This window comes from Synchiropus splendidus, chromosome 3 (assembly GCF_027744825.2).
Source record: "Synchiropus splendidus isolate RoL2022-P1 chromosome 3, RoL_Sspl_1.0, whole genome shotgun sequence".
In the NCBI taxonomy this organism is placed as follows: Eukaryota; Metazoa; Chordata; class Actinopteri; order Syngnathiformes; family Callionymidae; genus Synchiropus; species Synchiropus splendidus.
In genome coordinates this window covers 11,380,047-11,407,958 of record NC_071336.1, presented here as the reverse complement: position 1 = coordinate 11,407,958, position 27,912 = coordinate 11,380,047, and the positions used below count along the sequence as shown (strand labels likewise).

The 27,912-nt window shown below is 44.1% G+C and overlaps 2 protein-coding genes and 1 long non-coding RNA gene across 5 annotated transcripts; 2 read left to right on the top strand and 1 right to left on the bottom strand.

Annotated features, from left to right (window-relative positions):
- Positions 1-465: 465 nt before the first annotated feature.
- Positions 466-3,522, top strand: batf2 (basic leucine zipper ATF-like transcription factor 2). Of its 2 annotated transcripts, XM_053858488.1 has the most exons (3): positions 471-734; positions 1,052-1,165; positions 1,755-3,522. In XM_053858488.1, the coding sequence occupies exons 1-3, from the start codon at positions 660-662 to the stop codon at positions 2,457-2,459; spliced, it is 894 nt and encodes a 297-aa protein (XP_053714463.1). In that variant the 5' UTR covers positions 471-659; the 3' UTR covers positions 2,460-3,522. The 2 variants fall into 2 exon arrangements, with proteins under 2 accessions (XP_053714464.1, XP_053714463.1); XM_053858489.1 differs by lacking the exon at positions 1,052-1,165 and having other exon boundaries at positions 466-734.
- LOC128755278 (uncharacterized) lies at positions 2,782-5,546 on the bottom strand. 2 transcript variants are annotated; one of them, XR_008414106.1, is made up of 3 exons: positions 5,394-5,546; positions 3,692-3,837; positions 2,782-2,954 (listed from the first exon to the last, which is right to left on the bottom strand). It is a non-coding gene; the product is annotated as an uncharacterized LOC128755278 (long non-coding RNA). The 2 variants fall into 2 exon arrangements; XR_008414107.1 differs by lacking the exon at positions 5,394-5,546 and adding an exon at positions 4,251-4,567.
- ppp2r5b (protein phosphatase 2, regulatory subunit B', beta) lies at positions 4,770-27,817 on the top strand. The gene is made up of 13 exons (XM_053858487.1): positions 4,770-5,673; positions 18,768-18,964; positions 20,310-20,411; positions 20,487-20,579; positions 21,013-21,143; positions 21,575-21,634; positions 22,065-22,173; positions 23,041-23,094; positions 23,249-23,299; positions 23,377-23,496; positions 23,618-23,745; positions 24,284-24,385; positions 24,638-27,817. The coding sequence occupies exons 1-13, from the start codon at positions 5,484-5,486 to the stop codon at positions 24,858-24,860; spliced, it is 1,560 nt and encodes a 519-aa protein (XP_053714462.1). The 5' UTR covers positions 4,770-5,483; the 3' UTR covers positions 24,861-27,817.
- The last annotated feature ends 95 nt before the right edge of the window (positions 27,818-27,912 follow it).

The following is a 27,912-nucleotide window of genomic DNA, read 5'->3' as shown; positions in this document are numbered from 1 at the left end:
GGTCAGCTGACGCAAATAAAGAACTTCAATAACCAGATTTGAATAAAAAATAATGCATTAACATCCAAAGCACGAAAAGGGCAAGTGAGTGTATTTTTGTATGATTGCGGCAGGTACACAATTATGTACACATGAACACTATACTGTATATCCGTCTTCTAAACGGTTTCCTTCTCTTTACTTTTTTTTAATAAGCATCAAACAAAAACAATCAGCCACATTCTTTTTCCGCTTGGATTCTGTTTTTTTCCCTGTAAATTATTAGTTCAGCCCAAAGAATTTTGGAACTTACTAAATTGTTTCAACGACATCCGGTCAACGTCCATCACTCTCGAAACCCCAATGTTTAAATATTTTGCCTAGAAACCTCCGTGACTTTGAGCGTCACCTCCGAGATATAACGAAATGCCAAAGTTGTTTGGTTACTCGGAAGATCAGCCCCGCGCTGGTGGTGACGTTCTTATTTCTCTTTGGCCAAGTGGGCCGTGGGGAACTCACACGAAGGGCTGCAGAAAGCGAAAGTGTAGCATCATCACACTGACACTGAACTCAGTGACGGCAGGTCGGCACCAGCGGACGGTCGATGAATATCTCATTCTCGTGTCGGGATCACTCTCTCGCCAGTGAGGCTGCAGCAGACCCCCGCTGATGAGGTTCACATGTCGCCACTGTCCACGGTCGCCCGGCAGGACCGCAGCAGCCCAGTCTCGGGGAAGGAGAGCCGAAGCGCCCTGGTGAGTCTCCCAAAACTACACGCGACCACTGTCGGCAGCCATACGGTTGTGTGATATACTGGAAAAAAAGCAAACCCAAAGCTGTCGATAACTGAATAGTCACTGAATAATCGAGAAGTCAATTTTGATTCGTGAACGATATGTGATACGCGTCACAAATAAAATAATATATATAAATGGAAAGAATATTTTATATTAATATTTTTACTCCTTTTAATGTGTTTTTTTTACAATCTTTATCATTATCATTATTATTATTATTATTATTATTATTATTATTATTATTATTATTATTATTATGACTCTGTTTATTGTAGGAGGCAGACAAACCAGACAGAAGCCAAGGGGGGATGACAAGACGATTGAAGAACAGATACGCTGCAAGAAAAAGTCGCAAGAAACAAACAGAAATAGCAGATGAGCTCCACGAGGTGTGTATGAGTGCGTGTGCGCGTGTATGCGTGCTTTCATTTTGGTGTTGTGCAAACAGACCGGTGCCCTTGGCTGTTTCTTGTAAACTCCATGCTTTCGCTGAAGGACTAGAGCCCTCCCACTGACCCTCCCCCTGGCGCCCTCTGTCGAATTCTTGTTACACCCACAACTAAATACACGGTTAACACTTTGGGCTGTAACGGTGGCGCTCCTACACTGAATGACTCTCCTTTACCTCTCCTTTCCTGGTCTCTTTTTTCTTTCCATATCGCTTCCATATCTCCCCTTCATGATCTCTTTTTGTAACATTTTTTTAACAATTGAAACCCACATTCACCATTTAGAGTTTTATGGTTAGTGCAGTACATGAACTCTGTGACCTAATTCATTTGGTCATCTTTAACATCTGTGTCTGCTGTCCATGCTCCTGCTGATAAAATATTCCCTTTCAGTTATTTAAAAGAGGCAACATTCAAGGATGGAATGTGATGAGAGTTTCAGTCCAGAATTAGTTAAGTAAGGTAGTGCTAAGAAAATACTATGTATATATACATTGGAGCTTGAAGACACTGTTTTTATTCCCTCCAGGAGATGCAACAACTGGAACGTTCGAACGCCACCCTTCTGAAGGAGATAGGACAGTTAAAAAAAGACGTTCAAGCTTATGAGACAATGCTGAAGAACCATGAACCTTTCTGTTACCTCCGCGAGTCTGAGTCTGCCGCCCTTCACTTCGGTCACAGGGTCCAAACACCTGAAAGGCCGGCACCTCCTGCCTCCATCCCCAACGACAGCCCTTCACTGCAAGACGCCTCCAGCTCCAGCCAGGAAACTGGGCTTCCCTTGGATCTGTGCGACATTGCTAATGAACATCTGTTGGGCTTTGACAAACTTCCTCGGGATAGTGGACTACCATTTTTTGATTCTGAGGGTGGATCACACAGGAGTTTCACTACTGAGCTGTCTGGACCTTTTTCACTGACTGAAGGCAACAATTCAACCTTCAGCTTCCTGTCCACATTATTCACAACACAGGCCTCGTCGCCAAACTCCATGCTGTCAACTCATTGTTGCACACAACAGCCCTTAAATACTCAGTACAGGCCTTCGACTGATCTGCTCACTAGCTTTCCAATCGACCACCGACAGTCCTCAGAGTCCCTTCTGACCAAAACTCAACCTTTCAACCCTGAACCCAGCATCCCTGCACCCACTCAGCCTCTGCAAGCCCTCTCCTGTCCCACACAGGCCCCGTCTCCTCAACTGTCTTCTTCAGAGGCTCAACCTCAGTAGCCTGAGGATCCAACCTTGCTCCGTGGATGTAGGCTGCACTTCCTATCTAATGTAGTGTTCTAATGTAAGTTCCTCTCTCCACATATTTATTTTCTGTTGCAGAAACAGTACAAGAAATAAAACTACTGACGCCAATTATAAAAACTTTTTGAGAAGAAATACCTCTTTATCCATGTATTTTTTTCAAAATTCAAAGTCATTTTTTTATATCTGAATTTAAAGTGTTTAAAGTCATGTGAGGTCGCTGACATGGCATTCAAATTCAGCTGAGAAAATGTAACCTTAAGAAATCCACAAATCAAATAAATTGGGATTTAGTAAATTGGATTTATTAAAGTTTACTGATATATTCTGCCTAAGATGAGACAGTTCAAATCAAGCAAACTCCTCCCTTGCATTCCGCAGCTTGCGTCATCTTTGGCGTAGCTCGGGCGTCTTTAACTTGGTCCTCAAAGCGCCGGGGTTTTTGTTCTCCCAAGCTCACATGGCTGAAAACTAATGAATGAAAATGTTCATCATTTAAACACTCAAAAATAACAACTTCACTACATTTAGCCAAAATACTGGTGTCATCATCGCGTAAACCCAAAGCTTGATCCAATATACAAGACAGAGCTGAGGCAACCGAGGTTATGACATGTCTGTGTTTGACTGTACTAATTTCTCTCTCCAGATTACTGCAGATTTATTTAATTGTGTTTTATTTAATTTGTTGTGATGAGAAAGCATTCAGCCTTCTGTGGTGTCGAAACATTGCCTCGACTAGAAACTCAAATACAGATGAATGGAAACATTCAAGTTTGGCTGGACCGCGGCTCACTGAGAAGTACTGTGATTTTAGTGGTGTTCAGGGACCTTCCGAAGGTAACGCCATTCACTTCCATTCACTTGTCCCATGAGGTGGGGGCTCCTTGCTGACAGGCGATGATAACTGCTGGCTGCTTATGGTGGCGGATTCAGCTCCAACAACACGTGTATTATCACAGGCAAACAGGGTCACAGATGAAAATGGGCATCACTGTACACACTCATGAATTAAACGACTGTCTAACTTGTTTTGTAAAATAAATCTAAATGAACAAACCTATGACCCTTTGTTCTTTTCTTCTGTCTATTAACAAATACAAGAGATAAGAAATAAGAATGCATATCTAATGAAGTCCAGGTATCTGATGTGGCCACTTTAATGCTATCACATTCCTACTTTTACAATGAAACCAATCGCTACTTACTGCATGTGATCTCATCGCTACAGTAAGTGTCAGCACCACTCCTCATGATACTGAAAGATCCTGGACGGAAGTCAAAGGACAACTGGAGCAGGTGAACAGGATGACAGGGGCAGGGGAGAAGGAGGAGGGGAATCAGCCATGTTTATCTGGAGTTGGAGCCGCCGAGGAGGGGGGTGACGTCACACGTGAACATGGAAGAAAACATAAAGAGAAATAAATAAATAAATACAATCTTGTATCGCGTCACCGCAGTCTCCCCCTCCTCTCCTTGCACCACCTTCAGCAGAGGAAGGCGCAGTTGTTGCAATCAGAGGCTGAAGAGCATCCGCACTCAGTTTTTCAGAATAAAAGCTGGAGATTTTTATTTTTTTTAGTCAGATTCCACAATGTTTCCACAAAGTACTGTGCTTCATTAAAATGATTCTGTAAATACATATTAATGTTCAGAAATGTGGCCTAAAATACAAAATTGAATTAAAATCTATTGCTAATTCTTTTATAGTAAGCAATAGTTCTTTTCCTGTGGCCACCGCATCTTTTGTAACTGCTATAAACTTACACAATTGTTCACAGGTTGCCACAGCATGTCCGCCTCCTGCACCTTAACTTCCTTCATGTCCTCAGTCACTGCATCCATGGGACTCACTGGTCGTCTTCCACATGTCCTTTTACCTGGTACGTTTCTAACATTCCGCTTATGAACCACACTCATTTGGTGCTTGTCTCAGGTTTAAAGTCACAGTTTGCTTGGTTATTATGGAATTAAGAATGGAGATTTTTTTTGTTTACTTCTGTTTCATATCTTGGATCAAGGGTCCAGAACCACCATAGACAGGTAGTAGGTAAGACCAGGTAGAGAAGCTGAACCTAAATCGACCTGTAGCTGGAGGAAGTGGCAGGGTAAAGGGTCAATCTATTAAACTTTAAAGTAGATAGCGTTAGCTAGTTTTATTGTGATCACTCCGTGGACCTTCTTGGCACTACATACTATTTATGAATGTTGAAAGCTCCAAGTCGTCACCTGAGCTCAACGTTTCCTTCGCTTGTTGTATTATGAAAACTCGAATGCCCCACTTCCGGTTTCTCTGTGCTTAAACACGATGGACTTGACGCAGCTGGATGAAGCTGTAGGACGAGCAGGATAACGGGAACCGAGCGGAGAACTGAAGAGAACCGCGTCAGTGTGACAGAACCTCGGCCTCTATTGTGTAACTCTGGCGCGCAGCTTCCGTGATGTTCCGTTGGTAACGGGTGGAGGTGCACCTGAGCGCGCGGCGAGTGGCCACTAGTGTCCGCCCAGATCCGCTCGGAGGACGGAGGAGCAGCGGGAGGAGACTGAGGGCGCAGCATCACCGACAGCTCATCAGCAAAACACGCAGCGGCCATTGGAGAGGAGCCGAGCAGAGGAGCCCGCGGACCCGAGTGGAGGACCAGAGGGATGCTGCAGCTGAGGTGGGCCCCGACCCACAGTCCCCTGACATCACCACCCGCCGCGAGAACCAGATCCAGTCCCGGAAACTGAGCAGACACCGGCTCCGGCTCGGGTAGATGCACCGCGCTGATCGGGTTTGTGTGTGAGGAGACGCGCCTGTCTGAGCAGAGATGATACACATCCGGTTCTGAGGACGACCACGATGATGCTGCACACAGTTCGGCTCCGATAGAACCCGACCTCGAGACTGGACCCCGATCTGCTTCCTACCTCCTCCTTCGCCCCGATTGGCTGACTCTACATCTTCTTTGACTCCATCCTTCCGCGCACCTGTGCACAGGCCCTTGATCCAGGTCCGCCATGGAGACCACCAAGCTCCCCCCCAGCCCCTCCTCCCCCACCACCAGCTTCTCGGTCCCGTCCGCGGAGAAGGTGGACGGTTTCCCGCGCAGGTCCATGCGCAGAGCACGGCAGCGGAGGTCCCACAGCTCCTCGCAGTTCCGGTACCAGAGCTCCCAGGTGGAGCTGACCCCACTGCCCCTGCTCAAAGGTCAGTTCCTAAAGTAGCACCCCAACTCATCCTCTTCTTCCATCTGTGACGTCAGCGGGTTTGCCCTGCATCATGTTTCACTCGGGTAAAGATAAAAGGTTCCATCAAGTCTCGAAGATCCCGCATGTCTTGACAGAGCTTAAACGTTTTTAGCTCCACACGTTCAAGTCCGTTTTACTGCAGGGAGACTTTTCGTCCTCCTTTTAGCCAGTTTTAAGTCTCAACATTTTCTAGTGAATGAAAGCAAAAGCAAGCAGGAAGTGGAAGTCACGATAGACACAGCATTAGAAGTGTGTTCTGGTTAGAAGGAGCGAGATGTTGTGAGCATGTGCAATGATAGTTGGAGTGGATGAGGATGTTGACTGATCCAGATGGTGAGCGTTTGCCTTTTCCCCCCACGTGGAGAGTTTGTACAGCAGAGTATGTTTTTGCTATCCATCCTTTGGTTGCTAAAGTTTTGGTTTCCTCGCCTTGTTTTCACCAGCGTGGTTTGAAGGCGGGTGATGGCCGTGAGGCCCATCCCATCATGCAGTCAAACATACTAACCCTCTCTGAAAAACAAAGTTGCTGCAGGTGTATGGGCCTGCTTCTACTGCTCATGCTATTGCCTCTCATTTACATATGAGCTGCAGTTCTGGAGCAGCACTGCAGCACGTTCTGGTCCTCAGGAGTAAGTGGTAGTGAGATCCTGCAGGAGGGGACGTCTGTATAAAGCAGAATGTAGGTCATGTGTAGACAGACTTGTGGGCGTGCAGTCCTCCAGGGATCCTCGCTGCTGTTCCAAACTCCTTCTGCTCGCCCTCCTTCACGGCTGGATTAAATATCAAGCCTAAATATCAAAAATTTATTTCCTTTAAGAGTATTAATTATGCACGAGTAGTGGTCATTTGTAGGAAGCTTTGACATTCGTAGTGAGCAAAGCTTGAAGATAAAGGCCTTCATAATGATGTTGTTACAGTTGGGAAAAGAAGAGCTGAAGATACTTCACAAAGAGAATGCTGACCCGTTTGTATTGATATGTCGTCACGCTCAGTGTGCGATGGGAAGTGAGTAAACACCGGACAGCCAAGTATTGATGTTGCATTTTTGGGAAGTGGAGGACTGTTAGGGGCAATAAGCATATCTGAAGGTGATGTGCAAACCAGCATGTCTTTAGTTGACTCAACACTTTTTTTCCAATCTTGACGTTTCTTCCTCATGAAAGAGTGTGAATGATGGTGCTGATTCCAAAACTGCTCTCGCTCTATCTCTTCATCTCGACTGATATCCGTGAGTCTTTGAAGACGGCAGACCTGGTCCCAGATGAGACGCTGACTCAAGCTTGCATAAAAAAATAAAGCCGACTCTCTGGGACTCTGGTTCAATATTGAAATGGCACCTCTTGATGTCCTTCTCTTCTGCCTCACCCCAGGAGAAAAACTTCTGATTTGCCCTTCTTTGGCTATTTTTGAATGCAGCTTGTTAGTACTGAATGGTACTTTGTTAGGAGGCCCTGCTCATCATAAGATCCTTCACATATTTCTGATTGTGGTCTCCTGTGAAGCTGTTGTGGACCTGGTCTTTGATGGTCCTGTGGGGCCAACAGGTTTCTACTGAGAGGTTTGGTATCACCACAACCTGCCTCATCCTTGGAGGCAGACCCTTGTTTCATTTGTGGTGTTAATGACTTTCCTTTTTTACCAGTCTGTTGATGGTTTTTCAGTAGGACTTACTTGACCAGATGTTTTATTGATGTTTAAGTTGTGATTTCAGTCAGTATTTCCTTCATGAAAAGTACCTTCTAGTGCAGTATGTGTGTGACTGAAGGTTTTCAGTGATCTTTCTATTGTCCTTCCTTTGTTTTTGGCCAGTCTCTATATTTTTGCTGCCAACGTTTTGTGAAAGTTTTCTTTCATGTGTTGAAGATCTTTTCATGCCTCCTGATTCGTTGTGCTCCTCCACCACAGCAGTCTTCACTTGTGCTTTGTCTGTTTGTATTTCCCGACAGGTGTTGCCACAGCATGTCCTTTATATCTTTTATGAACATTATTAGTTGTCTTCCTCTCCTGGTACCTCCATGTTCAACATTCTTCACCCAACGTGTTCCCTGTTTCTCCACTTCATGTGTCCACACCATCTGAGTTTGACCTCCCCAACTTTGTTGTCTCCAAGCATCACTCCATCTTCTGTTCCTCTGTTTCTAATCTTGACCTTCTGTGTCACACCTAAAACTGGCGCATCCTTAACTCCGCCAGTTCTAACTCTCCTTCTTCTCTTTGTGCTCGAGCTATTGTCTGTAAACATCTGTAGCTTATGGCAGGTCTCACTACTGTCCTATAGAGCTTGTCTTTCACTGGAGCTGCCACTCTTCTGTCAAAGATCACACCTCACAGTCGTCTCCACTTGTTCCACCCTGCCTGCACTCTACTCTTCACCTCTTTTCATCTCTGTCTATCACTCTGCATGACTGAACGCTAATACTTTGATTCATCTGTTGATTCATCTCCAGTGGTCTTCCTGCCTCTATAGGATTTAAGACACATTTATTGTGTTGTCCTCCTTCTGCGCTTCATTCCTCTCCTCTCTTCTCTACTGCTCATATCTCCACCTCTAGCTTCATCTGTACTGTACTACACTATACACAGATCACTATATCATCAGCAAACATCATGTTCCATCAGTGTTTACTCTTACCATCTGCCAGTGTTCATGATGGTGGTTGTTTGTCTTGTGGAGTCAAGCACTTCAGGCTCTCTGGGGTTGTGAATATCCTTCAAATTATATTCTGACAATTGTACATAGTTTTCTGGATGTTCTTGCTTGTGGGTCTTTGATGGTTTAACTATGATATTGAGGTAAATCCTGCCTCGGATCAATGTTAGGGGACTATAGTTTCTTTTGTGTTGTCACCTCACTGACTCATTTTATAAGCAAGAATAAAGAGTTAAAGATGCTGTAACAAGAGATCCCAGAAGCGATGAGCTTAATTCCCATGATAATTTGATCATCCAAATGAAGAGCACATGAGATTATTGCCTCTCACCAGGGGGTGAAGTCTCAGTTAGCCTCCTCATGGGTAGCCGCACCAGCAGCTCTTCTCACAAAAGGTCACATTCCTGCAGCAGACGAAAACACTCCTGCGCTCATATTTTCATCCTGCTGAGTCCTGGGAGCGATCGTTACTGCTTATGGACGATTTAGAAAACTCCAGTTGCTATGGTAACGCTCGCTCACTTCATTCACTCTGACCCACCTCCAGACTTTACGATGTCACCAATCCTCCGCATGTAAATAAAAGTTGACCTCCAGCAATAGTACCACACAAAGTTTATGAATACAACATGAAGCAGAAACAATATCCAACATTCATCTTCAAGTATTGCTCTGTTCAGAGGTTACAACGGATGCGTTTCACAAGTGCTTGAAATCCTGGGCGCTGAGTGACGAAGGCCAAGATGGGAACCACAGATTGCATGTTTGCAATGTTCAGATCAGAGGTTGCATCATGGGGAGTTTGGAGGGCACCCACTGCAAAAAGTCCGGCCAGAGTTGAAGGTTCTGGTTGGTGAAGCCAAGAGTGAGATGAGCCACATAAAAGAAACATCACGACTGTGGCAGTCAATGTGTCAATGCTGTCGGTAAAAGAAGTAGGTGAAGTGAGATGGAGATCCGGAAGTCCAGCGTGTTTCATTTTTATGAATATATACTGTGTATATAGTTAGATGTTTTTATTAACACACCAGTCTCATCAGACAAAGACTTGCATGAAGGAAAGCATAGGTGCGTTTTACTTCTGTCTTTCATCAATGTGGCGTTGAAACCTGCTAAAACTATGACTCTAGTAGCTTTGAACGAAACTGTCTGTTAATAGAAACCAAAGTGACCCACGTGCCAACATGGTGAGGCATTTATTGCTGCACTTTTTCAGCATGTGAACCTGAAACCACATCAGAAACTGGTCTGAGGAGCGCCATGTTTCTGTCGAGGTTTTATCTTCCTCCCTCAGTGCATATGTGTCCTCACAAAAGTTCGCCGTCTTATTTATTCAAAAATAGTTGATCTGTGTTTTTAATACATGGCAAAATCATTCGTGCACTTCTAGCCAGTGACAATGGTGTCAGTGGTGGGAAACTGTGCCCAGCTGTATGTTTGCTGCATACAGAGAGCTTGATAGAACCTGGCAGCTGCTCGAAAACATACTTTATTTGTCATGGGGACTCAAGGCAGAACACTTTTCCTTTATGTTCAGTAAAAATAAAACAGTGCAGAAGCATTTCTACCAGTTCTGGTGGATTTTGTCCAGGGCATTGCAGGGTTCTCCCCAGGATTTTTTGGGGGGGAAGACAAAAGCATTGCACATCTTTCACAATACTCTTTAATGTTCTACCAATGCGACATTGTGACTCACACTTTGCTATGTGTTGTCAGAGACAGCAGATAACTGCAGCAGTGAAATCCCAGCCCCTGTGCTGCTAAAGCGCTGGGGAGAACCCATCGATCCTGTGAGCCTTTGTGTAGGCTACATGACAAGTCTTGTGCATCCTGACATTAGGAAACCTCTAAACAAAGTGGGTGAAATGATGCGGATCAGGAAGGTTATTTTTCAAACTAAATTGCTCATAAATACATGAGCGTTGCTCTTTTACATACAGGTGATGCTTCATCTTCCTAACAATCTAGATCACACCTAACACACGGAGAAGCGTGGGAAGAGAGTTTTTACAGTCGTCTTTAGTGAATGAAGTTAAACAGGGAGTTGCACAGTGAACTAAAAAAAATCTGGAAAAACTAGAACATTGTGCGAGAACATGGAGTATAAGTACTCATTGTGAGTAGAGTGATCTAGAATAGATGTTGGGACCTTGTTCTATGATTGCTGGAGTATATGGCAAACATATTGATAGAACTGTCAAAGGTCTTCAGTGTGAGATGATGTCATCACAGTCAGGTCTTCTTCTCTCTTGTCAAATTGCCTGAGTAGGAGGGTGAGGTCTCTGTGAGGTCCTCTAGTGTGGTTTCTCCACTCCATTTGGAAGCAGTAGGTTTAGCAGGTTTTATTTCAGTCCTCCAACATTGACATGACAGTAATGCTATAATCCATGGCAGACATTTGAACGTCACATATCCAGTACCTCTTGGGCATCTCTGTCAAAGATTCTAATTCGCATCACTGCAAGGATGCAAGGATGAGGTTGTGCTTTACAAAAAGGTGTACAAAAAGATGTAAATATAATTACAATATTAGACTCCCAATAATAATGATAAAATAATAATCCTAATGTGAAATGTTGGAATATCAAATCATGAAATATGCATTGCTTAACTGCATTTCTAAACATTGCATGATATCCCAGTGAATTTTTAGACGTGAGAGTAAAGATGACTCAGTTGTGGGTGACTGAGCTCGTGAAAGTGTCGACGCTGAGTTCTGCTTGTGACGCTGTACTCAGCTGCAGTCGCGACCTAGTTGGCATGTCGGAATGTGCCCGTCATGTACTGCCCATGTTAGCGAGGCGAGATAATAAACTCGACATTCCACAGTGTCGTGGACAAAGTACTGCACAGCAGTGATCTCATTTGGAGTTTTCTCATCTGCAGAAACAGATCCAGATCTCAGATCGATGCACGTGTACACACCACTCACATAGCCGTATGCTGGAGAACATTCAACAGCAGGGAACTATTTGCATCCGTCCAACCCTGATGCCAGGTGATATTTTTGGAATGATCTGTCCCACTCAACCCAGTAAAGCCAGACTGTAAACTGACTGTAAACTGTCCAGGCAGGAAGTCATGCGTGCTAATGAGGCGATCGGGCTCTAAATGCTATTACTGAGGCTGCTGGGAGGTTCCTTGTGCCTGGGATGAATCTGACCTGGCCGTTTCATTCAAAGATTGACACTCATGACATGCATTACTGCCACCACAGATCTTCACAGTCCAGTTTCATCATCATTTCAACCACATTCAAACCTTCAGTGTAATTTCCGAACGTGACATTTTTTTATGTCAGAAGCGATAAAGACAGGAGCAGCTTCTCTTCTGAAGGATACCGTCAATGGTGCTATGAGATTATTTCAACCTGAATGTGCTGCTAAACATTGCTGGAATTCCACAAGGTACTGTACATGGGCCAGGGTTATTTCCCCTGGTGTCATCGGCGCACGCATATACAGTTACAGTCGCATTAGTTTGCTCAGATCATTTGCCAGAGTGTAGGCGAGGGAGGGCGCAGACAGGAAGTGAGTGGACAGTAAGTGGTCAGACCGAGGCCGGAGAGAGGAAGCAACTCTACTCTCTAGCAACCACCTGACTGTCGGAGCCAGCACCTAATTCAATCACTGTAGAATGCCGTGGGTGTAAGACATTGTTAACTGTCACTGATGCCCAACCACCTTGTGTGGTTTCATTGTCACCCCGGAGATGATTTCCAACTATTAAATGTCCTTTCTGGTCAATGATCCCCAGTGTGACAGAACAGTTGAACCTGTTCATGTCACCTCCTGCTTATATAAATGATATATCCTGCTCTTTATTGATCTTCAAGGAGACAATACATGAGCCTCTCAGGTTAGTTTTGCCTTAAATTGATCAGCCACCATCAACCAGAGTCATTTCCTGCCTGTGTCAACCACTCGTGCAATAGTCCTTGCATGTTGTGTTCAGCTAACATTGATCGCACCTATAGCTACACCCTGTTTACATTGATCACCTCATATCGATCCCTTTAGCTATCACCTACTCAAAAATGTACATAAACATTTCTGCATCACCTACACACCAATGGTTTTGTGTCACCGTTTGTCTTACAGTGTTTGTCGTCTTCTATTCCTTTCTCATGTCCTCTGACCACTTCCTGACCACATTGGCTGCCTTCACAACCTTCTCATGTATGCATGTTTTTTGTTGAAAAAATAGCATTGACCTTGTTTTTCTTAGGTCCCTGTACACACATGCAAAGATGACATTTTTGTCTTTTACTGCCATGATACTTGGTTTTTTAAAATGGTGGCATACTAGCACTATCTGGAAGGAAGGAACACAGGCACATACAAAGAGACAAGACGTGTGCAGCAACAACTCCTGAATGAAAACAGACCTGGATAGAACATTCTGTTCAAGTACTGAGAATGAATCTAGTGTAAATGCAGTATGGACAATAGAGTCTCCAGCTTCACAAGACATGGAAATCTGACCTATATTAGCTATAATAGAATACAGTTATCATTCACAACGGCATTGTAACAGCAATACCTATTGCCACGAACTAGGTCATTCTTCTTTGCCAAATTAACCTTCCTAACAAGACAAAGTTGAGTCATTACTCCTTCTAAGTAATTCCTATCCCAAATTACAAACTCTAGAAAAGCTTGGGTCTTAAGTGGTTAAATAAAGGTTCTAAAATATTGACATGAAATATAAAGTTTACAGACAATATGCTGAGTGATTACATTTTTTTTTGGGAATCGATATAAACCAATACATTTGAAAACGGGGCAATAGTTTGAGCATAGCTATGTACGAAATAATCGTCTTCTTGTGAGGGCATTTCCCATCAGGTGTTGCCACAGCAAGTCTACCTATCTTGATCATATCCCCCTCAATCATATCCATAAACCTCAATGGTTGCCTTCCCCTTCTTCTTGCACCCAGTTCATCCATTTCTACCGTTCTTCATCCAACATCCCTGTTTCTCCTCTCCACGAGTCTAACCTCCCTCACTCTGTCTCCTGCCCTTTCTCCATGAGCCGTCCCTCAGACATCCTTGTTTCTGATTTCATTCTTCTAAGCCACTCTCTGAAGCTTCTAACTCTGCTTCTTGTCTTAGTGTGAGCGCTATGTAATTATCGCTGGACATAATAAATGTATGATTCGGTGCAGAGTTCGAAATAGAACTCTTAGCGTCAGAATCTGTCCAAACATCAAACAGAATATTGTATTGTGTGTCCCTGGAGCCTGAGGACCTCAACATGGTCTAGAGGCCAAGAATAGGAAGGACGGAGGCGATCTCTGTCACACAGCCAGCGCTAATCTTTTGACTATTCTAAGTAACGCGTGAGCAATTGATAATTAGATTAAAGTTAATCTTTTACTTTAATTCTTAATCTCTTGTGTTTTTATCGCAGTGACACGTCAGTCTGTAACGCCGTCAAAATAAAAGATTACTTCACGCTTAATGCTTCTTACGCTTGACTTGGCCAGATTTTACTGACAGTTGTGAATGCACAATGATGAAGCCAAGTGAACACTTCCCTTTGGGTGTGTCACATCTCAGGGATGCTCATGAATAGATTTACATTCATCTGGAAACTATCAGACCACCCAATTATTGGGGAAATACCTGAAGAACGGAACACCGAAGACTTCTGGGTCACTTTACATTGAATAAGTACGAACTTACGGAATGAAATGGTGGTGCTTTGCGTACTGAGCCAAGCGGACCCAGAAGTGAAATTTGGACTCAGTTCAATGTCACCTATTTGGGTATGAACCCCTTCAGCAAAAGAACACATCGGCTGTAGTGTGGCTGCTCAGACATCAAGTAAGTCTTTGTCAGCTGCAATTGTGTAATGCCATCAGATGGTTGTCCTAGTCTACGTGTAAACACTTCATTGTATAGTGCTTTATACTAGGGATTAGGGTTTTTGCTGCCGATAACAGATACTGATCAGCCGGAGTACCAATCACCACCGATCACATGGATTGACAATGACTTTTTAAGCAACATGATGAGACCTTCTGTGACCAATTTGTGAAAACATGAACCATTAAATTAAAAGAAAAATAAAATTAAAAGAAAATAGCAAAAAAAACTTGCAGCAACTATAATGTCAAAGGTCAACTGAAAAATATTTATTTAACAAAAAAGCATTTATGAAAGTTTCCACTCGGTTTCAACGTTTTGAAATGTTGTGGATTCAGGTGGCTGACGCTGCACCCGACTCCACAACCGGTCGTTTCCGTCTCCGCATAAACGACACCTGAGAAATGTTGCTCATCTGGCTGCTCATCTCTTGGTGAAATTAATAATTATTTCATGGGCAGTTAGCTTAGCGTTCTGAATGTCACGCTCAGACCGACGGTTGTTATAAGTGGTAGCTGCGCTAACAACCTGCTGCAGAAGAACCACTCACTTTCATGAGCCCGGAAAACTCTCTGTGCTCTGGCAAGTGCTGGTGCTTTAAATGGCGTGTTTTATTTGAAGGCGCTTCCCTGAACAGCATTGTCCCGTGCATGTGCTGCAACTTTACGTGACAGATTGAAAGAACCTTCACGGCAGACATGCGGCTGGGCAGTGAGCAGCGAGTAGGGAGTAGCGGACGCATCACAACCTGCGAGGCTTCATCAGAGCCAATGTTCGGTACTGATCAGTATTCACCGATCAGGCTGAAATCAACCGATCACGATTGGTGACCGATCGATTGGTGCATCCCTAGTTTATACATGACTCTGTAAAAGCATGCATAAAATAAGTATGAAAAACAATTGAAATCATTTGATAAATGAAGTGGACATGGTGGTGCCTCAAAGTACTCGAACAAAGCAGTACTGCTATCCCTACTTCTAGTGTCGTCAACAAAAACGCTAATGAAGTATTGTATCTGTTTTGAGAGGAAGACGACGAGTGACGCAACAAAAACGCTGTGCATCAGCTGATAAGTGCATATATATAAGGCACAATTGTTGACAAATAAAACAGAGCCTAAATGTGGTTTAAAAATTATGATAAAATGTGACTGAAGTTTCATTGACCAAGACGAGACAAGATGTTCATTTCATCCTTCAGGTAAACAAATGACTCCATTCAACCTCAGGGGAATGTAAACTGGAATTAAAAGGGAAATGTACCATGCAACGTTGACATGATCCCAGCATGTGCTGCAGTACTTTCAACAGTTTGGGTCGACCTCTGCTGTGTGAGTACTTTATGAATGGAATGCGGCCGGTTCAGCTTTGTTACATCAGAGGAGCACATGTGAACACAGCCAGTGTGCTGATGTCATCAATCACTTTCTAACAAGACTAAGCTCCAGATTAGCCAGATTTCAACTCCCACTATTTATAACCCCCTTCACTCTTCCACTCTCTGTTTGTCTCACTCTCCTGCGAGCTGTCTCCTCATCCCTTCTCCTCTCCGCATCACCGTTTGTGAATAATGAGCTGCAGAGGCGGCGAGAATGGAAGCTGTCCTCCTCCTCTTCCTCCTCTTCCTCCTCCTCCTTGTTCTCTCTGTCACACTCAGTCCCAAACAGGATCACCGTTATTTAAAGAATTCCCTCGCTCAGTTAACAAGGGAAAAAGCCTGGGAGAGATGTGAGGAGGGGAGGGGGGGGGGGCTCGGGATGCAGGGATGTGGAGGGGATGAAGAGGTTATATTTTGGAATGGGGGTGATGGATGGATGGATGGAGGAGGGAGAGATGACGCTGGGAGGAGGAGGGATGATGTCATCTGTTAACCCTGCTCCTCTCTCTCCTCCTGTTTCCTCCTGAGATGCACTTGTCTCCTCAGCAGATAAATTTAGACTCCAGCAGCGCTGTGCTCTTGTGTGCCTGTGTTTAGGTGTGTCTGTGCCGGTGTGTTTTTTTTTTTTGGTGACACTGTGTGCGAGTGTACCGTGCGTGTACGTGCCTGGCGTGTGTGTGTTTCCTTTGACTTTGATTGTTTCTGTCAGCTTCTGAGCGCCAGTTTGTGTAAGGTTTTTTTGTCAACTTGTGTGGGTCTGTGGTTCTGTCACAGTGTGTGTTCATCTCTTCTGAAGTATGGGATTTTGAAGTGTTTTGTTTATGTCTTTATATATTTATCTTTGTGCTCCTTTTATAATTAAAGTTGTCGTCTATGGCGTCTCTCTTTGGTCTGTTCTTTGTTGTGCTTTTGTCAACTATCACTTATCTGTGACATATAGGACGAAATGTGCATAATACACGTGATGTATTGCAAGCATTGTGATATAATGCAAAGAAATGTAAGTCAGGCAAATGACAAATGTAATTAGAATGTATTTATTACGCAGTAAAACTCACATTTATGGCAAATAACCCCATTCATTGAAAATATGTTGTCAGTTTGGGCATACAGTTGATACATTTGCAGAAAATGTCAATACATTTATTTCGAGTGGTGGACATTTCTTCCACTGATAGACTTGTTGCTACCATAGGTACAGGCAAACATGTGCCGCAATCCCCCTGTGTGCTGAAGCCCTGAAGCAGTATATGCTTAAAATAAAGCTCAGACGCAAACGTTTTCAAAACCTGCAGTAGAGGAAATTGGATGGAAGAAAAGAGATGGCTGATCAGTGGATCACAGGTCATGATAATAATGCCAAAAAACACATTTTATTTTATTTTATTTTATTTTATTTTGAAGCACTTTCCTAGTTGGTGGAACCCCCACTGACCATGGCAATAAATTCTATTCTGATTCTGAAAACAAAATGCCTCACTGTCAGTCCATCAGAAGAAACCATTGAGTGTTCGGTGGGATGCCTTCAATGCAAAAATACAAAGTTTGGTGAAATGAATTCACCAGAGTAGAAAAGAAATAAGGGAAGACATGGGAAAAATATAAACATGTAGTACAATAGAATAATAATGTCAACATTGACTGATTGATAAATTCACTGCAGCCTCTGTTGTCCTCATCCATCCGGCCTGGTCCTTGGATCTTATGACCCCAGCAGGAAGTCCCACTGTGGGGCTCCTTCCATTCCGTATGTGCTCATCCCATATGTCGAAGGTCTCGAGTTCCATTCTGTCGCATTCAACTGCTCTATTTTTTCTGCTTTGTTTTTACCTTGTTAAATGTGTCCATAATAATCCAGAGTGATTCCAGTCCACACAGATGGCGAGTGTTTCTCTGTGTGCTGTAAGTAGTCTGGTCTTGATGTCTGGGAGAACACTGGACTGAGACCCTAATGACAGAAGATAAGCTGGATCGCTATGATATGGTGTTTCACGCATATCAGATAGCACAGCTTGGGACCTGAGCGATGACATCTTACCGAGATAAGATGCAGAAAACTGTGATAAAGCAAGTATTTGTTTTCATGTTTTCATTTTGTCACTTGAAGACATTTGGCTTCTTTTGTTTTATCTCCCACTCACATCACAGGACCTAGCAAGTCTACTCCTCCTCCTTTCTCACCGCCGGTCCTCTCTCACTCTGTTCTTTCTCTTCATGCTGCATGATTTCCTCACTTCATACTATCGTCATGACGATTGGATCTGGATTGGATTGGAAAATCTGAATTTGATTCTGGATTCAGGAAGAATAAGAGAGAACTTTCACACTTTTGCTTTCCTCAGAAACAGAACGTGGTGAACTTGTTTGTGCAGTCAGTGAGAAACAGCAAGATCAACTGACCAAATCGGAGCTCAGACATGAGAGGCGGGGGCGCAGCTCAGTAGAAACACAGGAAATGGTCAGAAAATATTGTTGCTGCAATTAGCAGTACAATACTAAAGAGTACTGTGTAGTACTGTCCAACCCATTGCACATGAAGGATAAAATCATCAGGATATGACGATACAACACACGCAATCTGCTGATGTAAGAATGCTTGTGCTTAGGCGAAAAACAGTCCTCACTCATTTGAAGATTAAAGCGGCAACTAAAAACACGCATGTAGCAAGTGCATCATAAAAAGGGAAAGTGTGGAGTGGAGAGCACCACAACTCTTCTGATCTGAAACTTAAACATACATTAAATATTACATACAAATTATTCATTTAAAAAAAATACAAATGGCGGTAGTGATATATGATGTGATTCATTTACTGAACATGGCTTTAAAACACAAACTGAGTTGCAGTTGCAAAAAAAAAAAAAACATGAAAAAAAGAAAAATGTCATGCTTTAAAGAAGGTGCATAGTTGAGGCTCTCGATTGGTCAGAAACCCTCAGTGCTCACTGACCTTTTGCACTCTGATATCAGTGTTACTCCCAGTGATGTGCTGTCAACCACCAGTTGAGCCTGTCACCAAGTCTGAATGAGAACCTTGATCGTCGTATCTCCTTGTGAAGTCAGTTGATCCTCAAGTGTATAATTGTGAAGCTTCTCAAGTGTCTCCTCTTCAAATCGCTCATTTGTCCCCCTCTTGTGTGTTTCCCCCAGACGCCCCTGTGGCAGAACTTCATGACCTCTTCTGCAAGAAGCTGCAGCAGTGCTGCGTGCTCTTCGACTTCCTGGACTGTGTCGCAGACCTGAAGGGGAAGGAGATCAAACGTGCAGCTCTCAATGAACTGGTGGAGAGTGTTGCCACCAGCAGAGGGGTCCTCATTGAACCTCTCTACCCAGAGGCCATCAAGATGGTAAACACACGAGCATGAGCATATACACACAAGGATGGTGGAGCTGTGCTGCGTGGCGCAGCATTCTGAGGAGGAGGAAGAGGGGGAGAAGGATGATGATAAACGGTATTAATGTTGGTCAACAGAAAAGAGTCTCTCAGACTAATGAGGAGTTTTTCAAACTGGTAGCGAGACAAGCGAAGGGAGTGATCGACTGGATCGATGAATGAAGATGTAGAATGAATAATGGATAGGGTTAGGTGGTAGTGGAGAAGATGGCTGAGGGAAGGAAGAGTGGACTTACTGATGGGTGGATGGATGGCTGAACGGACTGACAGAGGGAAGGTAAGACATGGCTGGTGTTGGTATGGTGAGGTCATGATCGATGAGTGATGATTTAGAGGATAAATAGCTGGTAAGGTGAAGGGAAGCCGAAGTTGAACCTGAAGGCCTCCTGCCACTAGATGGCAGTCTTTCCATTCCAGTGTTTAACATGACTTTTCAATTTTTCTTGATGAAATGATGTTCTGTTGTGGCTGACAACATGGCTGTGTTTTGAGTGTTTGTCCCCTGTTTGATTGATCTCAGTATCACTGAAGTAGGAGGATGAGTGGTGGTGATGGTGGAGAAAGACTGAGGAGTTCTGAAAGATTACAATGAAAGGTGACAAGAAAAGAGAACTGATGAGGAGGAGGAACAAATAGGTGTGATGAAGCACAGATGGTGTGCGCTATAAAGAGTAAGAAAGAGCGAAGGAGCAGGCGTCACCGTTTCAATAGCGGATTTACGTAACAAAAGAATCTGCGTCAGAAATATTTCCATCTACACAAAAAGTCAGTGATAAAGGAGTCATGGAGACCAGAGCAGGCACATTCAGAGGCGAGAACCTCAGGGTCGCCATTAGTAACTGTCTGAATTCCATCGCTCTCGCTGGCATATATGTATTGGAGAAAGAGGCGGGATGGCTGTTTAACCATCAGTGGCAAATATGAAGGACCAGAGGACGGCTGTGAGATGACACCCATCCAAACTTCTGATTCTCTGGAGAAAGAGTGGGGGGCTGCCGAAGTGGGTCGCACTGTGTCCTGACGATTTTAGCTTTAGTCGTCGATGTTGTGGGCGTCTGTTGAATGAATCACCACCGTTGGAATTCATGATGCATCAGCTGTTCCCATCCATGAATAACATCAAACATGACGTTGAAATGCCGGCGTGGAAGAGAAGAATCCTTTCTGACACTGTACCATCTCATGTTCCCAAGACTTGTTCCAAACACTCCTCTGCTTTGTTCCTTTGATGCTTCTGGCGCACATACGATCCGCACATCTGAACATAAACACTGGACTGATACGGCATTGTTTTCCAGATCTCAGTGAATATCTTCCGGACCCTTCCGCCCAGCGAAAATCCAGAGTTTGACCCTGAAGAAGATGAGCCAACGTTGGAGGCCTCTTGGCCGCACCTGCAGGTATCAACTGGACTTTTGGATTCAGATTCCTTAACTCTCAGATGTTCTGATACCCCGTGCTGTTCCTTGTTTTAGCTGGTTTACGAATTCTTCCTGCGTTTCCTGGAGAGTCCGGACTTCCAGCCTTCGATGGCTAAACGTTACGTTGACCAGAAATTCGTCCTACAGGTAAACTTCCTGTCTCCTGCCTCCCTCAAACCTAGTGCCCTTCCTCCTCTACTCCACAGTTTAGAAGTATAGTTCCCTGATTTTTTTCCTGACAATCAAAGTTATTATTTTCTTACCTTCATTCAATCCTTTCTAAGTCTGACATGCGACTTCTAGATGCTCCCTTGACTCCATCTTCCCTTCTGAAGCCAAGTTCTTCTTGATATCACATACTGTATATTTCTGCCCTCTTCTCTAGAATAAAACAAAAATAGTTTTATTCACTAGGGGGCAAAACAAATCTTAGGAAAGTGTCAGACTTTCAGAGGAAAAAAATAATACATTTTTTAATTACATTTCTTACTATTCCTTATGCCTATGTAAGTTGAACATCATATCCACAATTATCTATAAACCGACGTGGTCCACATCCTTCTGTCCGTCTGTGTGGCAGCTGTTGGAACTGTTTGACAGTGAAGACCCCCGGGAGAGGGAGTACCTGAAGACCATCCTTCACCGCGTTTATGGGAAACTTCTGGGGCTGCGAGCCTACATCCGCAAACAGATCAACAACATCTTCCTGCGGTAAGTCAGATACCTTTGTATTTTGAGCCCAGTATCCCTCCTTATACTTAAAACGTAAAGTCACACTTAACTGATGAGTTGGCCTTGCATCATTTGAAATTCATTTTTATTGTTGTTTGTCATATTTTTGCCACTTTCCAACAAAATGTTAAATATCCTTTCTTAATAAAGAATCCTGATTGACGGGTAAAAAATTGATGTGTTATTTATATTTTACGTTTGTTCTTTTTGGTACGTAGCTCTTGTCGATTGTTTCTGTAGTTCACTTAAGCTTCATATATCCATAGACTAGATTAGCAATGTTGCCCTTTTGGAAGTATTTACATTATTCATAGTTTTGTTTTGCTTTTTCCCCTCCACCTTGATTATTGCCTACCAAATCGCAAATGTTTATTTATACATCAAAACTAAAATCACGCTCTTTGTTTTAGATTCATTTATGAAACCGAACATTTCAACGGTGTCGCGGAGCTGCTGGAGATCCTGGGAAGGTATGTCCATCATATGTGTCTCAAACCTCTGTCTGCGCTATTCGTGGCACCTAAGAAAACCAGCCTACCAGTGTCATAAAGCTTTGACTGAATGGCCTTTTACAAATCTTGTATCAACCGCACGTTAAAAGGCTGCAGCGTTGTGGATGTGAGGATGAGTCAGTGCGGGAGAGAGAGCATTGCATTCATGTTGATGGTAACAGAGGTATTTTTAGCTCCTCCCACACAACCAGGACCAGCGCAGTTGTAGAAGAAGAGGCGAATCGCAGGTGATGGCCTTGACTTATTTAGGAGAAGCAAGAAAATCTGAAGATGTTTCATAGAAAAAAAACCTACTGTAGTTCAGCACTTGCACTGGTGGGCAAATGAGTTGGGTCAGGTCGACAGATCCGGTATGTTGTTGATTCATTGATCATCCTTGTTTCCCCAGCATCATCAACGGCTTTGCGCTTCCGCTGAAAGCTGAACACAAGCAGTTCCTGGTTCGAGTCTTGATCCCACTGCACACCGCCAAGTCCCTGTCAATCTTCCACGCACAGGTAAATCAGTCCCTATTTCACACCCGCCTCAGTCAATCGCGAAATTTGTATCGCCAAAAGGCACCACTGAAAAACCTTGGCTGGATTACAAGAGGCAACATTCTGCTAGTTAGGATTCTTATCACCCACAACTGAAGCATTTGTTTTATTAAAAGGTCAATGCTCTGCTATAGAGAGTTTTGTTTTTATTTTAGTTTCAATTACGTTTCACCAATATCGATTCATATTGGAGGAAGTTTCTCCCCTTTTGCAGTGTGGCTAATGCACCACAGGGGGGCAGAGTTGAGTCGCTTTACAAAATCCAAGGCCTCCGACTCTGTGTTCAACAATTCTCTGTTGTGTTTCTGCGTCTATATGTGCATGTATGTTTTTAGTGACATCACTCTTTCCGAGATAAACATACACTGCCTCTGTCGCCATGGCGATCTCTCCCTACGGCAATTTGCTAATTTGAATGGACGACACACACACACACGTATGTATGTGTGCGTGCACACAGACCCATCAGCCGACTCAAACCTCACAAAGTTCCTCGCACACTACTGCCTCACAGCTTTGTGTGTCTCATTGTGTGTAAAAACAGTCAGTGGTTTCCAGCCTTTGTGCGATGGAATTGAAACCTGCCCAAGATGTCTCCGGACTAACACACTGTAATTGGCTCCACTGCACTGTAACCCAGAATAAATGGCGGATGAGGAAACGTGCACACCGTTGTGACACACGTCTTCCACTGGAAAACTTCTGCTCAGACATTAGCAGATTTTAATCCCGGGGGATAAGTGTTTAGTTCTCTTTTGTACTCTTGTCAGCCTCAGGGTGTGTGTGTATGTGTGTGTCAAGTCTCACTCGGTATCTCTGCTCCCACAGCTGGCCTACTGTGTGGTGCAGTTCATGGAGAAAGACGCCACAGTGACTGAATATGTGAGTTGGTTTACAATGTAAACTGGATCTGATTGAACGGGTCAATCTTACAACTCTCATATAACCTGTCATGTAGGATGTAATACATACATAGATAGATGGATGGATGGATAGATAGATCAGATCAGAGCACTAAACGTTTCTCTCTCCGCAGATCATTAGAGGACTGCTCAAGTACTGGCCCAAAACCTGTACACAGAAGGAGGTGAGCACGCGTGCCAGTGTTGTCACACGCTGAGCTGACTGTGTCTTCATCCAAGCAACATCTGATGTGTGTGTCAGGTGATGTTCCTTGGCGAGATCGAGGAGATCCTGGACGTCATTGAACCATCCCAGTTCATCCGAGTCCAGGAACCGCTCTTCAAGCAGATCGCCGCCTGCATCTCGAGTCCTCACTTCCAGGTGTGTGTGTGCGCACATGACACCTGTACTGTGCCGCGTTGCTGGTGATGCTGACAAGTGTCTATGTGTGTGTGTGTGTGTGTGTGTGTGTGTGTGTGTGTGTGTGTGTGTGTGTGACCAGGTGGCAGAGCGAGCGCTCTACTTCTGGAATAACGAGTACATCCTCAGCCTGATAGAGGAGAACTGTCAGGTGATCCTGCCACTGGTGTTTGCCACACTCTACAGAGTCTCCAAGGAGCACTGGAACCAGTGAGAGACACACACTCACACACAGTCGCATGAACATCACGACCTTATGACGCAGAAGGGTTTGCATTTAGCTGATGCTCATGGTGATGAAGTTAATGCTGCATCACGTTCTGTCCATGCCATGAGATGATGGTTAGAATGAGCTTGACATAGAGGACGAGCGTATGCCTGGTGATAGCGTGTTTCAATGCAGATGCTAATAATGACTGATATCAGGTCGCCTGTTAATCTACTGCTCATGACAGTGTCAAACAGCAACACTGTCGATAGCTGACGGTGTTGATCATTCTCGACACTCTTGACTGTCAGGGGCTGCTAGATGGCACTTCCCACTCTAAACTCTCTGGATCTGATGAGAATTCACATGATTTTTAAACCAAGAGCAATGAAGGTCACCATGATGATGAGGAAGAACAGAAGAAGAAAAAGAACCACACGATGATGGTGGTGTTAAGAAAGAGGATGAGCATGATGAATCAGAAAAAGATAAGGATGATAAAGAAGATGACAACGATGATGATGACTTTCTTCTCTCCAGGACGATTGTCTCCCTGATCTACAATGTGTTGAAAACCTTCATGGAGATGAACAGCAAGTTGTTTGATGAACTCACTGCCTCGTACAAAGTGGAGAAGCAAAAGTAAGCATGTGTGTCTAACACTCAGCACACTCTTGTTTTGGTGTGTGTCGTGTGAGCAAGTTCCAGACTGTTGCTGTCACCTGCTGTCCCACTGAGGTCATTGTGATCCATGATAATTCACAATGCTAAAGCAACAATGAGATGTGCCTCATGGTTAGAATGAACGTATGGCGTTGAAGGCAACACCTCATGCCTTGTGGTCCCATGGTTGCCCGGTGGTTCATGCGACCCCTGTCCTCCTGGTGTTGTCAGGGAGATGAAGCGGGAGCGGGAGCGAGCTGAGCTGTGGCGAGGTCTAGAGGAGCACCAGGAGCGCTGGCTGCAGATGCTGACAGAGGCCGCCCGCAACCAGCGGAACCTGCAGGAGCGAGGAGGAGACCCCCCGACGCCCTCGTCCCCCCAGACCGCCCACCTCAACCAGCCCGAACCCAAACCTAGCGGAGCCTCCGCCGCTGCGGGTCAGAGTGCTACCTAGAGGTCACCTGAGGGGGTCATGAGGGGTTAGAGGGATGCAATATCGAGAAACAAAGGTGGAACAACTTTATTCTTAAATTGCAGAGTTTGTGAGCTACACATCTGTGATTCAAGAAAAGAGTTTGGTGGATCACTGATGATGGATTGCTGATCACAGGACCAATATCATTTTCTAATCCAATGATCTTCAATTGCTTCCCCGAATGGACGCGCGTCAGCTGTGACCTTTCATTGGCTGAACCACAAACACGGCCCTGGAAGTCAGACTCCAGGAGCGCGTCTGAATAAATCGTCAGTGACACAACACGAGGTCACATGACCACTTGAATCAAAGCAGCGACGTCAGTCGACTCAAAGCGTCATATTGATCCTGTGATCACTGATGCCTATGGAACATGTAGGCTAAGAAAGCAAGCAATGACACACGCTCACACATACACACACACACACACACACACACTCCCCGACACTATATTTCTGTATATATATATGAGAAGACAGAGCTAAAGACAAAGAATCCAGGTACAACTTCACACACCAACAATGGAATGCACTAAACTATTGAGATAAAACAACCAACTACACTCCCATGCACACACACACACACACACACACACACAAATGCGTAACTGTGGGGTTCCGCCTGAGGAGGAGCCTCAACTCCCTCAGCTACCGACGATGAAGATATAAAAGTACAATACAGATCCTTCTTGTTACTCTACTACTACTCCTACTTAAAATACTACTGATGATGATGTTTTTATAAATATAAATATTATAAATCTACATACGATGTATCTCTGGATGTTTCTGCCGTGTGCGGCGGCAGAACTACTTGTGTAGCAGCAACATTAAAAGGGAGCTCCGTCTGTTTAAGGCCATAACGCAGCAGAACTCCCCTTTAAAGAGCAGACAGGAGGGGCGGAGCACACCTGGGAGGCCGGGGCTTTTATTTTGAAACTCATGCCAGTCCAACATGTGGCCACTGATTTTAGCAGCCATGTGGAGGTCAGGTCAGCTGCACTGTTTTGCTTTTGAGGAGCAAGGTATTTTTGTTAACACTCATGTCTTCTTCACTGCCTTTTTTGCACTTTTATGTTTTTGCACTACACCAAATAACTCTGCAGATCCAATTGGTCGCACTCCACTCACTCCACATGGCGCCTTTAGATGGAACATGTTGAATGTAAGGGAACTAAAATTAAATCAAATAAATTCGGGTGCATCTTGTATACAGCTCTTTCAAATGAAACATTAGCAACGGTAATAATTTGATCATTTAATTCGACAAATGCAGGAAGTTAAGGTGAACTGCAATAATATGTTTTTAACCCCGATATATGACACCAAAACAATGAGTTTCAAAATAAGAGAGAAACCCAGGACAGATGGTTACCATGACAAAACAAAGGTTAATTTCTCCTTGGTGGATCATGAAGACGAGGACAAAGATTTTAAAGGGAAATTACTGTTAAATTATGTTAGCAATATTTTCAGTCCTTCAGGATAACATCTGTGCGTGTGTGTGTGTTCAGGGGTCAGCCGGGAAGTGTGCCCCCCACTTCCACCCCTTCTCACTCTTACGTTTACTCACATTGTCTTAACAGTTAGTTACATGTAAATTTTCTGATGAGTTTTGTATTGATTTGTTTTTGTATAAATTTGCTCATTTTGTGACAAACTATTTATTTTCTATTTGAACCGGAAGTTCTGACGATGAAGGTTTAAGGTGTGTGTGTGTGTCTGTGTGTGTGTCTGTGTGTGTGTGTCAGCGTGCGAGTGGGTCTCCTCCTCTCCTTCCTGAGTGACAGGTGAACACTGAATGTAAATCCAGTTGATTGTTTGTCGTTTGCTTCGTCACCAAACACGTGAAATCTCCCCCGAGCAGTAGATTTCTGCAGAGAGTGGACTGTTGACTGCACGGTTTGGGACCGCAGTGTTCTCACATCACGTCCACCTGTGGGAGGAGGCAGTCAGGCGAGGGGTTTGGCGATCAAGGTGGATGACGTTTGACCTGTTTCAAGTTTGGCTTTCTAATCTACTGCCCCCTAGTGGACGCCTCAAAATGATATGTCAGCAGGAGCATTTGTTTTGTGCAAATGTTGAACATCTTTAGTGGAGAATTTTATTGAACAGTCCTATGTCATAGACCCAATTCTGACACCATTTTTTAAAATAATTAATTCTTCATTTGTTAATTGGACAACAATTAACAAATGACTTTAATAATGACTCCGACTTCATTTCATGAGGCTCATAGTAGCTGTTCCACATGATGAGAAGTTGAGTGGTGCTGGCCTCCTGCATGGCTCCATAGTGAGGCTGGTTCAAAAGGCAGGAGCCCCGGGGGGATCTCAGGACGTGCTGCAGAGATCATGTCTCTCAGTTGACCTTGGAACACCTCGGTCGTCAGACGAGTTGTTTCTGGGAATACTGGGCCTCTTTACTCTTGCTGCTACCCCCTTGACCTGACCGCGCACACATGGAGGAGCATGGATAGATGATGACTCTGTCACAACATGTCAACACGACTTTGCTAGATGAAAACGCAGAAACCAAATTGACTTAGTCGCGACAATTTTTATTGAAAAGAAACAGGAAGTGGGAGAGGAGAAGGGAGATATGGCAAAGCAGCTCGGCCTCGCTTCTTCGTAGACACGTCGCAGAAGGGGCGGCGCCGAACTGTACACAGCAGAATATTTACATGAAATCATTACGTAGCAATTTCACCGAGGTTCTAGATTTGCACTGTCTGCCAGAGTCTGTGTTTGTCGTGTGGACGAATAAAACCGTAGAATAAGAAGAGGACGTTTATTTTGGGGACCAACACGGCGACGCGGCCTGAATGTAGACGCCATTCCTGCTGTATGTAATGTACCGATGCGTAGACGCAGAAAAACTATGTGATGAAAATGAAACTTCACTTTGAGGAAAACATGACGACTTGTTATTGTGTCTTCTCTTTGGTTTTATCTGTAAAAGAACCTGCACATAGTAGCCACGCTCACATGTGAACTGAACCCTCAGCAAGAAGTAATACACTATTGATTCAT